At 45.2% G+C, this 15,000-nt stretch overlaps 3 protein-coding genes across 4 annotated transcripts in view; 2 read left to right on the forward strand and 1 right to left on the reverse strand.

Moving 5' to 3' along the window:
* LOC131343786 (pikachurin) overlaps positions 1–304 on the forward strand; it is a 51,482-nt gene extending 51,178 nt beyond the window's left edge. For both annotated transcript variants that reach the window (XM_058375717.1, XM_058375718.1), the window contains one exon: positions 1–304. This exon is cut by the window's left edge and continues 2,277 nt beyond it. The gene's annotated coding sequence lies outside the window, so the exon portion shown is untranslated.
* Positions 305–514: 210 nt separating this feature from the next.
* On the forward strand, positions 515–8,027 carry pdlim5a (PDZ and LIM domain 5a). Its single transcript, XM_058375719.1, has 9 exons — positions 515–646; positions 760–862; positions 2,496–2,647; positions 5,135–5,171; positions 5,917–5,936; positions 6,044–6,079; positions 6,437–6,606; positions 6,684–6,723; positions 7,234–8,027. Exons 2-9 carry the CDS (start codon positions 764–766, stop codon positions 7,331–7,333), a joined length of 654 nt encoding a protein of 217 aa, XP_058231702.1. The 5' UTR covers positions 515–646; positions 760–763; the 3' UTR covers positions 7,334–8,027.
* A 5,048-nt stretch (positions 8,028–13,075) lies between these two features.
* ostf1 (osteoclast stimulating factor 1) overlaps positions 13,076–15,000 on the reverse strand; it is a 7,844-nt gene continuing 5,919 nt past the window's right edge. Inside the window, exons 7-10 of the mRNA XM_058375519.1 lie at positions 13,977–14,026; positions 13,784–13,862; positions 13,561–13,659; positions 13,076–13,426 (exon numbers count right to left, since the gene is read on the reverse strand). Of these exons, the coding sequence (XP_058231502.1) occupies positions 13,368–13,426; positions 13,561–13,659; positions 13,784–13,862; positions 13,977–14,026 (287 nt within the window). The 3' untranslated portion in view covers positions 13,076–13,367. The remainder of the gene's footprint in view (positions 13,427–13,560; positions 13,660–13,783; positions 13,863–13,976; positions 14,027–15,000) is intronic.

Genomic DNA, 15,000 nt, shown 5'->3' on the forward strand with positions numbered 1-15,000 from the left:
ACACATACACACGCACACACATGCACACACATACACACACGCACACACACACACACACATACACACACACACTTGCACACACACATGCACATACACACACACGCACACACATGCACATACACACACACGCACACACATGCACACACACACGCACACACATATACACACACATATACACACGCACACACACACATGCACACACACACACACACGCACACACATGCACACGCACACACATGCACACGCACACACACATGCACACACACATGCACACACACACATGCACACACACATGCACACACACACATGCACACACACATGCGCACGCACACACACACGCACGCACGCACACACACACACACACACATTTTTCCTTCACCTTATGATTAGATGTGTTGCTATTTTACCTCATTTCACTTCAGATAATTTACAACAAACACTTTGTTTTGTGTTTCTGTTTTACCACGTTCCACTTCCTAAAATATCAGTGTGTAAGCCTAACCCCAGCACACACACACACACACACACACACACACCCCTCCCATCCTGCTGTGTGATGTAAGTATATTAAAGCCCCTCTGTGTTCCTCAGCTGTCTTGTGGAGGATCAGCTCACAGAAACACACACACTCTCTCTCTCTCTTCAGGTAAAACACCCTTCACTACTTTACTGCTTTATTAGGATATTTACACCGCTGCATGTTTGTCAGTTTGTTTGTGTGTATTTGAGTGTGTGTGTGTGTGTGTGTGTTTTCAACAGCACTATGAGTGATCTCTACACAGTGGAGTTAACCGCTCCTGGACCATGGGGTTTCAGACTACAGGGTGGAAAAGACTTCAGCATGCCGCTCACCATCTCACGAGTGAGACACACACACACAAAAACACACACACACACACAAACACAAACACACACACACAAACAAACACACACACAAACACAAACACACACACACACACACACATACACAAACACGCACACACAAACACACACAAACACAAACACACACACATACACATACACAAACACGCACACACAAACACACACACACACAAACACACACAAACACACACACACACACATACAAAAACACACACACACACACACACTCTTTCTTGACTGTTGTCATTTTTCTTCCTCTGTCCTTTGTCTGTCTCTCCTTGTATTTCTCTCTCTGCCTGTCTGTCTCTCCTTGTATTTTTCTCTTAGCCTGTCTGTCTCTCCTTGTATTTCTCTGTCTGCCTGTCTGTCTCTCCTTGTATTTCTCTCTCTGCCTGTCTGTCTCTCCTTGTATTTCTCTCTTAGCCTGTCTGTCTCTCCTTGTATTTCTCTTTTAACCTGTCTGTCTCTCCTTGTATTTCTCTCTTAGCCTGTCTGTCTCTCCTTGTATTTCTCTTTTAACCTGTCTGTCTCTCCTTGTATTTCTCTCTTAGCCTGTCTGTCTCTCCTTGTATTTCTCTTTTAACCTGTCTGTCTCTCCTTGTATTTCTCTCTTAGCCTGTCTGTCTCTCCTTGTATTTCTCTTTTAACCTGTCTGTCTCTCCTTGTATTTCTCTCTTAGCCTGTCTGTCTCTCCTTGTATTTCTCTTTTAACCTGTCTGTCTCTCCTTGTATTTCTCTCTTAGCCTGTCTGTCTCTCCTTGTATTTCTCTTTTAACCTGTCTGTCTCTCCTTGTATTTCTCTCTTAGCCTGTCTGTCTCTCCTTGTATTTCTCTTTTAACCTGTCTGTCTCTCCTTGTATTTCTCTCTTAGCCTGTCTGTCTCTCCTTGTATTTCTCTTTTAACCTGTCTGTCTCTCCTTGTATTTCTCTCTTAGCCTGTCTGTCTCTCCTTGTATTTCTCTTTTAACCTGTCTGTCTCTCCTTGTATTTCTCTCTTAACCTGTCTGTCTCTCCTTGTATTTCTCTCTTAGCCTGTCTGTCTCTCCTTGTATTTCTCTTTTAACCTGTCTGTCTCTCCTTGTATTTCTCTCTTAGCCTGTCTGTCTCTCCTTGTATTTCTCTTTTAACCTGTCTGTCTCTCCTTGTATTTCTCTCTTAACCTGTCTGTCTCTCCTTGTATTTCTCTCTTAGCCTGTCTGTCTCTCCTTGTATTTCTCTTTTAACCTGTCTGTCTCTCCTTGTATTTCTCTCTTAACCTGTCTGTCTCTCCTTGTATTTCTCTCTTAACCTGTCTGTCTCTCCTTGTATTTCTCTCTTAGCCTGTCTGTCTCTCCTTGTATTTCTCTTTTAACCTGTCTGTCTCTCCTTGTATTTCTCTCTTAGCCTGTCTGTCTCTCCTTGTATTTCTCTCTCAGCCTGTCTGTCTCTCTCTGTAAATGTATCAGTTACAGGATAATACACACACTCTGACATCACACACTCTTCTGGTCTCTCTGGTATGCCTGTAATTCTCATGATGCCATTTTGCCAAGAGCAGATGAAAAGAGCTCCCTGACTGATTTTCCAGCTGTGTGTGTGTGTGTGTGTGTGTGTGTGTGTGTGTGTGTGTGTAGCTGACAGACAATGGTAAGGCGAGTAAAGCAGGTGTTGCCGTTGGTGATGCTGTCATCTCCATAGGGGACCTGAAAACAGAAGAACTGAATCATCTGGAGGCTCAGAGCAAGATCAAGGAGTGTAAAGGCAACCTGAAACTCACACTGCAGAGGTACACACACACACGCTAGAAAAAATTATTTCCTGTAATTATTCCCCACCTAACACTTCGGGGTTTGTAGTTATAGTGAAGTAATCAATTCAGGGAGTTCCTCTTCCAATCATAATAACATTATGACCACCTGCCTAATATTGTGTTGGTCCTCCTTTCACTGCTAAAACAGCCCTGACCAGTCCAGGCATGGACTCCACTAGATCCCTGAAGGTGTGCTGTGGGATCTGGCACCAAGATGTTAGCAGCAGATCCTTTAAGTCCTGTAAGTTGCGAGGTCTGACCTCCATGGATGGGACTTGTTTGTCCAGAACATGCTGGATTGGACTGAGATCTGGGGAATTTGGAGGCGGAGTCAACACCTCAAACTGGTTGTTGTGGTCATCAAACCATTCCTGAACCATTTCTGCTTTGTGTCACGGAGCATTATCCTGCTGAAAGAGACCACAGCCATCAGGGAATACCGTTTCCATGAAAGGGTGTACATGGTCTGGAACAATGCTTAGGAAGGTGGTACGTGTCAAAGGAACATCCACATGGATGCAGGACCCAAGATTTCCCAGCAGAACACTGACCAAAGCAGGACACTGCCTCCGCCGGCTCACCTTCATCCCATAGTGCATCAATGAGCCTTGACCGTCCATGACCCTGTCACCGGTTCACCACTGTTCCTTCCTTGGAGCCCTTTTGTGGGAACACCCCACAAGAGCTGCTCTGATCCAGTGGTCTAGCCATCACAATTTGGCCCTTTTGGTCAAACTCACTCAAATCCTTACGCTTGTCCATTTTTCCTGCTTCTAACATCAACTTTGAAGACAAAATGTTGACTTGCTGCCTAATATATCCCACCCACTAACAGGTGCCATGATGAGGAGATCATCAGTCTTATTCACCTCACCTGGTGAATAATGGTCATAATGTTATGGCTGATCGGTGTAATATATATAAATATATATTATTATTGTTGTTGTTGTTGTTGTTGTGTTTCATACACAGCTGGTGTAAATAAACATTTGATAGCCATCTTCTCAAGCATCTTCTTCTCCCCGGTTCCAGGATTTATACTGGAATAATGACAGGACTAAAAGGATCAGCATTTTTACTGGATCTGTACACAACTGAAGGAAAAGTTATTACACAATAATCATAAATACTAATGTCCAGAGCAGAGAAGAAACATCTCCATCCCTGAGACCCGGTCAGGACCTGGAGCAGTAATGACCTCAGATAAAGAAAAGAGCAGTGATGTTCTCAGATTCAGGGCTTGGACATGTGGAGACATCTGTAGGTGTAGGGATGGGCAGTGCAGAGGATTCAGTGGAGGAGTGGAGGTGTGGTCAGGTGATGGAGTGATGAGATGGAGGTGTGATCAGGTGATGGAGTGATGAGATGGAGGTGTGGTCAGGTGATGGAGTGTTGAGATGGAGGTGTGGTCAAGTGATGGAGTGATGAGATGGAGGTGTGGTAGGTGATGGAGTAATGAGATGGAAGTGTGGTCAGGTGATGGAGTGATAAGATAGGTGAAAGTGCGTTTAGGTGATGGACTGATAAGATGTAGATGTGGTCAGATGATGGAGTGATAAGATGGAGGTGTGGCCAGGTGATGGAGTGATAAGATGGAGGTGTGGTCAGATGATGGAGTGATTAGGTTCAGCAATGGTCAGGTTCAGCTGTGGTCAAGTGGATGGAGGTGTGATCAGGTGATGGAGTGATAATATAGAGGTGTGATCAGATGAATAGGAGAACATGTGATCAGGTTCAGCTGTGGTCAGTTACAGCAGTGGTCAGGTCCAGCTGTGGTCTGGTTCAGCAATGGTCAGATTGAGCAGTGGTCAGGTGGAGGTTTTCCGAGGTTCTGCTGTGGTCAGGTGGAGGTTTTCTGAGGTTGAGCAGTGGATGGAAGTGTGGTCAGGTTGAGCTGTGGATGAAGGTGTGGTCAGATGATTAGGTCAGGATGAGAAGTGGTCAGGTGGATATTTTCTGATGTTCAGCTGTGGATGGAGGTGTGGTCAGATGGAGGTTCTCTGATGTTCAGCTGTGGATGGAGGTGTGGTCAGGTTGAGCAGTGGATGAAGGTGTGGTCAGTTGGCGGTTTTCTGAGGTTGAGTAATGGATAGAGTTGTGCTCAGGTGGAGGTTTTGGAGTGCTGGAGATCTCAGCAGTGGGTGGTGAAGCTCCTCCTGCAGTCTGTTGATCTGATATTTAATAATGATAAGTAAATAAACCTGACAGATTCATTACAATTTTTTATTATTAGAACAGATTTCTCACTGTCAGCGGCATTCGAACCCTGTGTGTGTGTGTGCGTGTGTGTGTGTGTGTGTGCGTGTGTGTGCGTGTGTGCGTGTGTGTGTGCGTGCTGCAGTATCTGTTACTCTCTGACATGTGATGTATGAAATGAAGACCCCTCTGTATCACTCCTCAGGTCCTGCTTAGTCTGAGTATTGACCGCTCTGACTGTGTCCATCATGTTTTGTGTGTTTTCAGAGCAGCCAGTGTTCCCAAACCTGCTGCAGCACAGAAGGTACGGTGACACAGCATGGTGGACGTGTGTGTGGACATCTTTTTATATCTTGGTGGAGACCAAATGTTCCTACGGAGATAGCATTATTTGACACTTTTGACCTCGTGGGGACATTTGGCTGGTCATCACAACAAACCTTCAGTTTTTGTTTTAACAAGTTTTCCTTTTAGTTATGCTAGTTACAGTCACGTTAGTTTAGCATCAGATAGCTTCATTCATTAGTTTGGGAACAGAAGGTCCTCACAAGGATAGTAAAACCAAGTAAGTGTTATATAACTTATATTTAGAACAGGGTAAAACTATCTGTGCTGTGTTTTTGTGTGTGTGTGTGTGTGTGTGTGTGTACGTGTGTGTGTGTGTGTGTGTGTGTGTGTGTGTGTGTGTGTGTGTGTGTGTGTGTGTGTGTGTGTGAGAGAGAGAGAGAGAGAGAGAGAGAGAGAGCAGACGTTAAGCAGTAGTTCTTCACAGGCACATTACTGGGCAAGAGAAATGGGTCTCTGATTACACATCACCCTCACCCCATCTCACTGAGGACCTTTAATTCATTTACATACAACAGTAAACACATGACGACTGATGTAAAGTAGCATGTGGTGATGGTGATGATGATGGTGATGATGGTGATGAAGGTGATGATGATGATGGTGATGATGATGATGGTGATGATGATGGTGATGATGATGAAGGTGATGATGATGGTGATGATGATGATCTTAACTGTGTTTCTCTTCTTTCTACTCCACAGACAACTACAGTAACATCAATGTTAGTATGATGTGTGTGTGTGTGTGTGTGTGTTAGTATATATTATCAATACAGCAATTGTGTTAACTGTGTGTGTGTGTGTGTGTGTGTGTGTGTGTGTCTTGAAGCACGAGTGTTACAGTCCCTAAGCCTCCAGTAAACAGGTAAGCACCTTCACACACCTCGAGTCATGCACACTTCACTAATTGCTCACTAATCACCAAACTGACCAATCCCAGCACTGAGCCCAGAAAGCTCCGCCCACAGTCGGTCCTGGTGTAGAGTTGAACAGTAACTGGTGGAACTGCGCTAACACTAAACAGCGCTTTCAGTCTTCACAAGATTTTTCCACATGCTCAGTGCTCGTGAGTCCCGTGTAGGAAACACGATGTTCTAGAAAGTTCCAGTCATTACAGAATCACCTGAACTCCTGCACCTTCTTTTCACTCTTACTTGTGTGTGTGAGTGTAACACACACTCTTACTTACTCTGTGTGTGTGTGTGTGTGTGTGTGTGTGTAGGGTGATCCGTAAGCCCATTATACAGACAGATATCGGGTTCTACCACGAGGCATCTCACGCTGATGCGAGCAGGAAACGCATCATGGAGGACACGGAGGACTGGAGACCCAGAACAGGGACATCCCAGTCACGTTCATTCCATATCCTCGCCCAGATCACCGGCACTGAGGGTGTGTGTGTGTGTGTGTGTGTTTGAAGGGCGAGGGCTTTAGAAGAGTGTTTCTAAATCAGGTGTGTTTCCCTACAGCTCTGCCAGAGGAAGTGGTCTCAAAGAAGAGTGCAGTGAAGTAAGTGATAAGTCCCTCCTCCATTCCTACATATAGTGATAAGCCCCTCCCCCATTCCTACATACAGTGATAAGCCCCTCCCTCATTTCTACATACAGTGATAAGCCCCTCCCCCATTCCTACATACAGTGATAAGCCCTTCCCCCATTCCTACATACAGTGATAAGCCCCTCCCTCATTCCTACAGACAGTGATAAGCCCCTCCCTCATTCCTACAGACAGTGATAAGCCCCTCCCTCATTCCTACAGACAGTGATAAGCCCCTCCCTCATTCCTACAGACAGTGATAAGCCCCTTCCTAGTCTCTACATACTTATTGGTCAGTTCTTGTTTGGGTTGTATGTCCTTTCATATTTCTTGTTTCTCTCTCTCTCCTCTCTCTCTGTCTCGCTCTCTTTCTCCTCTCTATCTCTCTTTCTCTCTCTCTCTCTCTCCTCTCTTTCTCTTTCTCTTTCTCCTCTCTCTCTCTCTCTCTCTCTCTCTCTCTTTCCCTCTTTTTGTGATGAACAGAGAGATGAAGAAGATTAAAGTTGGTCCTCAGTATCATAAACTGAGAGACTGGCACCATGGAGTTTCTGCTCAAACCCTCAACGTGCTCAGTCTCGTCTAGTGTGTGTGTGTGTGTGTGTGTGTTCATGCATGTGTGTGTGTAAATCTGTATTAAGTGGTGTTTGTGGAGCTCGGCGTGTTCAGTGAGGAGAAATCCTGGAGGCTTTATGAAAGCATGTGTTTTGTTAGCAGTTAGCAGTAAACTAGCCAGCTTTAATGGTCAGGAGTTTCTGCATTGTCTCTCTCACAGAGCCGTAAGGTTTCCTCTCAGTGTGAGAAGTTTAAGCCTATGAAGTGTCTGTGTGGATGTGAAGGAAACACATCATGTGAGCTGTGGGATCATCACACACAGCAACTTCACGCTGATGGAGATCTTTCTCTGCTTTATGGAACTTGGGAATTGGAGTTAAGAGCTTTAGTCAGATGCAGCGTTACTCACATGAGCAACAGCTGAGCTAAATAGCTAGCATGGTGTTTAGCTGCTATCTACACTGCTCTGAATAAAACTGTATCTTACAGAATTAGATGTGTTGCTGTTAGCATTACATACAAAATGTGAGATTAGCATGGTAGCAGTTCCCCTCATGCTAGCATGACTAGCCACACTGTACTCCCGAAAGTTAGCATTTAGCCTGGTGTGTGTTAAATTGTTTTTTATTTGTTGTTGTTTGTTTTTTGCTAAGTCACATATTTCATGGATGTTTTTCTGTTTCTTTTTCTGTGATGATGCAATAAACGTGTTTGCGTGTCCTCCATCTTTCTCATTAATTTCTCATGCAAAACACTCAATCATTCAGATAAATTGGCTGAAGGGGTATTGAATCTCTATCTCTCTCTCTCTCTCTCTCTCTCTCTCTCTCTCTGTCGTTCTCTTTCCTCCATATCTTTCTTCTATCATATCTTTCTATCTTTCTTTCTCTCTCATTCTCTTTCACCCCGCACCCCCCACCATACCCATTTACATTTACATATCTGGTAATTGTAAGACGCTCTTATCTCAAAAATGCTTTAAGTCTCTATCAATAGGTGTGTTTACATAGACACTTTTTAATCAGATCGGACTGAATTCAATCAGATTGACGAATCCAATCGCAGCATTTACATGAACGTGGTATAAAGTAATCAGATTGTTATGCGCGTTTACATGACACATGATTAGAATCAGATTAGATCTTTTGACATGTGCACAGTCCACGATTCCCGCTGACCACAGACCAGTTTTGCTTAGTGCCCGCCATTGTACCTACGACAACATCCGTATGTCATACGTCATTCTTGCGCCATTGCACATGCGCAGAACTTTCCAGGAACATATTCCATCCGATTAAGTGTTTACACGTCCTCTCGATCGGACTAAAAATGGTTTAAACCACCCCTTACCATCCGATTGAAATTTTAATCAGATGTGGCAAATTCCATCCGATTGACGTGTTTACATGACACTTTTTTAATCTGATTGTGCTTCTAGTCCTGTTACCATCGGATTACAAGTGTCCATGTAAACGCACCTACTGAATACATTAACACTGGTTCAATAGATTACAGACTCAGGATACCATTAGCCTAAAAGTAAGTTGGTGTGTGTGTTTTTATTAAACATATAACAATACATAAAAACAGGTATAGATAAGAACTAGTTTAAGTGCTTCAGGAAGAGGTAGGTCTTCAGACATCATTTGAAGATGGTCAGTGACTCGGCTGTTCGGACATCTAGGGAAATTTCATTCCACCACTTCTGTGCCAGAACAGAGAAGAGTCTAGATGAATACCTACCTTTTACCCTGAGAGATCGTGGGACCAGTCGGGCAGTGCTAATGAATCTGAGGGAGCGAGGTGCAGTGTGAGGAGTAATAAGATCTTTGAGGTAAGATGGTGCTGGTCCAGTCTTGGCTTTGTAGGTAAGCATCAGTGCTTTGAATCTGATGCAGCTACCGGAAGCCAATGGAGGGAACGCAGCAGTGGGGTGGTGTGGGAGAACTTAGGCAGGTTGAATACAAGCCATGCAGCTGCATTTTGGATCATTCAGAGTGGGCAAATTGCATTCAGAGGAAGACCAGTAAAGAGGTGCAGTAGTCCAGTCTCAAAATAACCGGAGACTGAACAAGCACTTGAGTAGCCTGTATGGATAGGAATGGTCAAATTCTTCTGATGTTGTTCAGAAGAAACCATCATGAGTGTCACATTAGCAACATGGGAGGAAAAGGACAGTTGGTGGTTCATGGTTACCCCGAGGTTGTGAGCAGTGGCTGAAGGGGAGATCATGGAGTTGTTCAGTTGGTCACCTGGGATGACTAGCAATTTAGTTTTGCTGGGATTGAGTTTCAGCTGATGAGCTGTCATCCAAGATGAAATGTCCACCAGACACGCTGAGATCCGAGCAGAAGCTGTGGTATCTGAGGGAGGGAAGGAGAAGATAAGTTGGGTGTCATCAGCATAGCAGTTGTCAGAGAACCCATGTGAGGATATAACTTTGCCAAGAGAGTGAGTGTATAGGGGAAAAAGGAGAGGACCAAGTACTGAGCCTTGTGGTACACCAGTGGAGAGTCTGTGTGGAGCAGATGTCAATCCCTTCCATGTTACCTGATATGAGCAACCATCCAGGTAGGAAGAAAACCATTCCTATTCTGTTCCACAAATTCCAAGACTCCTAAGGGTGGATAAGGGAGTCTTGTGGTTAACTGTGGTTAAATGCTGCAGAAAGGTGGAGAAGGATGAGGACCGATGAAGCTTGACTGATCTAGCAGCATGTAGTTTCTCAGTGGCCACCAAAAGGGCAGTCTCTGTGGAATGTGCTGCTTTGAAGCCAGACAGGTTGGGATCATGGAGGTTATTCCGCAGGAGATGGTCAGACTGCTAATAATAAACAATGCGTTCGAGAATTTTTGAAAGAAAGGAAAGAAGTGATACCGGTCTGTAGTTACTGATGTCTGAGGAATCCAGAGCAGGTTTATTCAGTATGGGGATAACCCTTGCTTTCTTAAAGGCAGTTGGTACCTGACCAGATGTTATGGATCCATTGATGACTGTGGTGATGAAGGGCAGGAGGTCAGGTGAGATGGTCTGGAGTATAGTGGGCAGGTGGTAGGATTGCAGGACTGGATAATTTGCAAAGCCTCTTCTGCTGCTATGGTTGAGAGATCCTTTGATAAAAAAGGAGTCCTGGCTGTGTAATGTAGATGAAGTTGGGGCAGGCATGAAGGTCTGGCAGATATTCTCAATCTTATCTGTATAAAAAGTGGCAAAATCTTGGGCGGTCAGGGAGGATGGAGCAGGAGGGGTTGGAGGGTTGAGTAGTGCAGAGAAGATGTTGTGGAGCTTTTGGGGATCTTGTGCAGAAGCTTTGAGCTTTTCCTTATAGAAGGAAGTCTTGGCAGAAGTCACGTCCGAAGAGATTCTGGACAGAAGCATACGATAAAAGATGAGATCTGCGTCCAGTCGAGATTTCTTCCACTTCCTCTCTGCTGTTCGTAGTTCTCTCCAGTTGTTGCAAAGCCAAGGATCTGACAGCCAAGGAGCAGGACAAGAAGTCTTCCTGCGTTTAGTGGACAAGGGGCAGAGAAGGTCCATAGTTGATGAAAGAGAGGAGAGAATAGTGTCTGTAGCTGAGTCTAGGAGTAAGGAGAAAAAGGAGTCGTAGTCAGGAAGAGATGAAAGAGTGCAGGAAGCTACAGAGGAAGGAGAGATAGATTGAAGGTTCCAGCAGACAAGAGAGGGATGCTGGGAGTTACGTTGAGGTAGGACAGGGAGAATGATAGTGAAGTATACCAAGTAATGAACTGAGATATGAAGTGGGGTAGCAGTCATGTCTGTAGCTGGGGAAGGACAGGTGAAGACCAGGATGTTTCCTCCCTTGTGTGTGGGAAGGCAGCTGTTGAATGACAAGGAGAACGAATTCAGAAGAGTCAGAAGGCCAAAAGACTGAAGCTTGTCGGCTGGGAAGTCATCTCTCTGATTTACACATGACTTTGCTGCAGAAAGCTTGGCTTTACTCGACTTCCTGTATCAGGATCAGTGCTGAGTGTTTGGAGAAATCTGCTCAGAACTCTTCGGAGTGGTTTTATTGTGTTCTGCTTCCCCCTGGTGGCTAAAGTCGGTATTGCACATGAAAAAGCTGCCTGTGTGTGTGTGTGTGTGTGTGTGTGTGTGTGTAAAGTGAGCTCTGAGACAAAGGATTAACGTCACTCTTCCTCCTCCTGAGTCCAGGGTTAGAGTTATTACTGTTGTTTAATACACACTCACTCACCAGGTGAAACCTGAAAAGATTAGTGGAGTAGCCACAGTGACCATGTGTGTCCATCTGAGGATAAAATGCTACATGATCTGAAAATAATGTTTTGTGGTCAAAATAACCACACAAACAAATTTAATGCCATGCCCTGACCAAGGTCCTCAATTACTGAGGGCACTGAATATTCAGATCAGATTATCATTGGATTAAAACGAGGTGTGTGTGTGTGTGTGTGTGTGTGTATTGGGGATGTGGACCTACATGAGCGCTGGTAGGTCACATGACCATCACCTCTTTAACACACTCAGTGCTGCGTGACTCTGTAGTAAATGTTGTGAAAGAGTAATGACTCATAATCACATAATCTGGTGTCCAGAAGAGGAAGAGTTCCTCCTGAGTCCGGTTCCTCTCTCGGTTTCCTCCTCATGACACCTCACACTCGCTCTTCAGGGATCCTGCTCTGTGACAGTGACCACTGCTTTAACAGCTCTGTGAGAGTGACCACTGCTGCAATGGCTCTGTGACAGTGACCACTGCTTTAACAGCTCTGTGACAGTGACCACTGCTTCAATGGCTCTGTGACAGTGTTCACTGTTGTAACAGCTCTGTGACAGTGACCACTGCTGTAACGGCTCTGTGACAGTGACCACTGCTTCAATGGCTCTGTGACAGTGACCACTGCTGTAACGGCTCTGTGACAGTGACCACTGCTTCAATGGCTCTGTGACAGTGACCACTGCTGTAACGGCTCTGTGACAGTGACCACTGCTTCAATGGCTCTGTGACAGTGTTCACTGTTGTAACAGCTCTGTGACAGTGACCATTGCTGTAACGGCTCTTTGACAGTGACCACTGCTTCAATGGCTCTGTGACAGTGACCACTGCTTCAATGGCTCTGTGACAGTGTTCACTGTTGTAACAGCTCTGTGACAGTGACCATTGCTGTAACGGCTCTTTGACAGTGACCACTGCTTCAATGGCTCTGGGACAGTGACCACTGCTTTAACGGCTTTGTGACAGTGACCACTGCTTCAACAGCTTTGTGACAGTCACCACTGCTGTAACGGCTCTGTGACAGTGACCACTGCTTTAACAGCTAATTAAAACACAGAGATCTGGACTAAAACCCTGGACAAGTTGCTTCTCTGGAGCGACTAAAAACTTCAGAACTTTTTTAGAGGATGTAAAATGCGGTGTAATGGTTCCAGACCCGTGCACACACACTCGGTCATACACGGCTGGGATAGTGTAATGGTTCCAAACCCGTGCACACACACTCAGTCATACACAGCTGGGATAGTGTAATGGTTCCAGACCCGTGCACACACACTCGGTCATACACGGCTGGGATAGTGTAATGGTTCCAAACCCGTGCACACACACTCGGTCATACACAGCTGGGATAGTGTAATGGTTCCAGACCCGTGCACACACACTCGGTCATACACGGCTGGGATAGTGTAATGGTTCCAGACTCCTGCACACACGGCTCACACGGCTCAGACATGGCTGAGATGATGGATTCGCATGGACACTAATCCTGTTACTCTCTGAACTCTAAGGAGACCAGCTGAAGCTCTTCACACACACCCAAAGTGTTTTATTAGCAGAGAATTAAAGCCTTGAAATTCAAATAACACACAGAAACCTTTCATTTAGTACAAAAGAATCCCACACACACACACAAACACACACACACACACGTCCATCATAAGCAGCACAACAAACTGGTACAGAAACATCGTTATTGTGGATTTAAATTTAATTCAGGTGCTGCAAAAGATCACTCTCTCTCTCTCTCTCTCTCTCTCTCACACACACACACAATATTTGGTGATGGAATGTTGTTAATCCTCCTTTTCTACTATCAGTCAGAATCTTCATCATCCAGATACTCCTCAGCATTGCTGTGTGTGCGCGTAATCACTGCAACACACACACACACACACACAATTATTTAGGGTGTGTTGTAGTAAGTGTTTAAAGTGTTAGTAGTGTTTGTTTTCATGTGTGTGTGTGTGTGTGTGTGTGTGAGTGTGTGTGTGTGAGTGGAGGCTCACCGCTGCCCTGCTTCCTCTTCAGCAGAGATGCACACTGAGCGTTAGTGGCCATCTGCAGAGCCGTCTTCTTCTCATTATTCAACACATCTGTCCGGGCATCTACACACACACACACACAGAGACAAGGGATTTAGGATCGTTCAGATACATTACACAACACACAGAGGCTACAGAATGGTGTGTGTGTGTGTGTGTGTGTGTGTGTGTGTGTGTGTTGGCATACTCCTGTTTAAAAGCATCTCCACGATGTCTGAATATCCTTTCCAGGCAGCAGCATGCAGAGCTGTGTCTCCCAGTTTATTCTGAACACACACACACACACACAGGAGTTTAATGAGAAGTTTAATGAGAAAATCATTTATTACACACATAACTAATGTTTTATTTTTATTATTATTATTATTATTATTCTTTACCTGCTGATTAATCTCACAGTTGGGCTGGTTCAGTAGCAGCTCCACCACATCTATACACACACACACACACACGCGTTATGTAAGTTACAGAGCTGTTACTTGTGTGTGTGTGTGTGTGTGTGTGTGGAGGTCCAGTAAACTGCTGGTAGGTCAGTTGTGAGGACAGTTGTGAGGTCAGTCTGTTGTGTGTTTTCTACCCTGAAGATAATTGGGTTTGAGATTAAAAGATGAAGATGAGATGAAGGATCAGAATTTCATCATCATCATCATCGTCTCCCGCTTATCCGTAGCCGGGTCGCGGGGGCAGCAGTCTAAGCAGGGATACCCAGACTTCCCTCTCCCTAGACACTTCCTCCAACTATTCCGGAGGAATTCCAAGGCGTTCCCAGGTCAGCCGAGAGACATAGTCCCTCCAGCGTGTCCTGGGTCTTCCCCGGGGTCTCTTCCCATTGGGGCATCCCCGGAACACCTCCCCTGGGAGACGAACAGGGGATCGGAATTTTATTTCCTGAAATTTACGTCTAGACGTGTTCAACATCTTAAACCTGCTGTCCGAGACACACGGTCACGGCGAGCAAAAGTATTGGAGCGGACAGTTTTACAGTAAATAACACGTCACATTCCACTAAGTGCTGACATCAACAATCTGATGTCACACACAATCACCACACAGATGACATCACCAAACTGCTGCTTTCTTCTCCTGTGGAGCTTTTCCAGGTTTGTAGCTCAGCTTCTTTCAGTAGTTTCAGGAGGTTTCTGCCTTCAGGCTCCTCTTCAGGAGGTGAGATGTTCCTCAGTCTGGTTCAGTTCTGCTGATCTTCAGGAGGTGAGATGTTCCTCAGTCTGGTTCAGTTCTGCTGATCTTCAGGAGGTGAGATGTTCCTCAGTCTGGTTCAGTTCTGCTGATCTACAGGAGGTGAGATGTTCCTCAGTCTGGTTCAGTTCTGCTGATCTTTAGGAGGTGAGATGTTCCTCAGTCTGGTTCAGTTCTGCTGATCTTTAGGAGGTGAGATGTTCCTCA

This window comes from Hemibagrus wyckioides, linkage group LG22 (genome assembly GCF_019097595.1).
Source record: "Hemibagrus wyckioides isolate EC202008001 linkage group LG22, SWU_Hwy_1.0, whole genome shotgun sequence".
NCBI lineage: Eukaryota > Metazoa > Chordata > Actinopteri > Siluriformes > Bagridae > Hemibagrus > Hemibagrus wyckioides.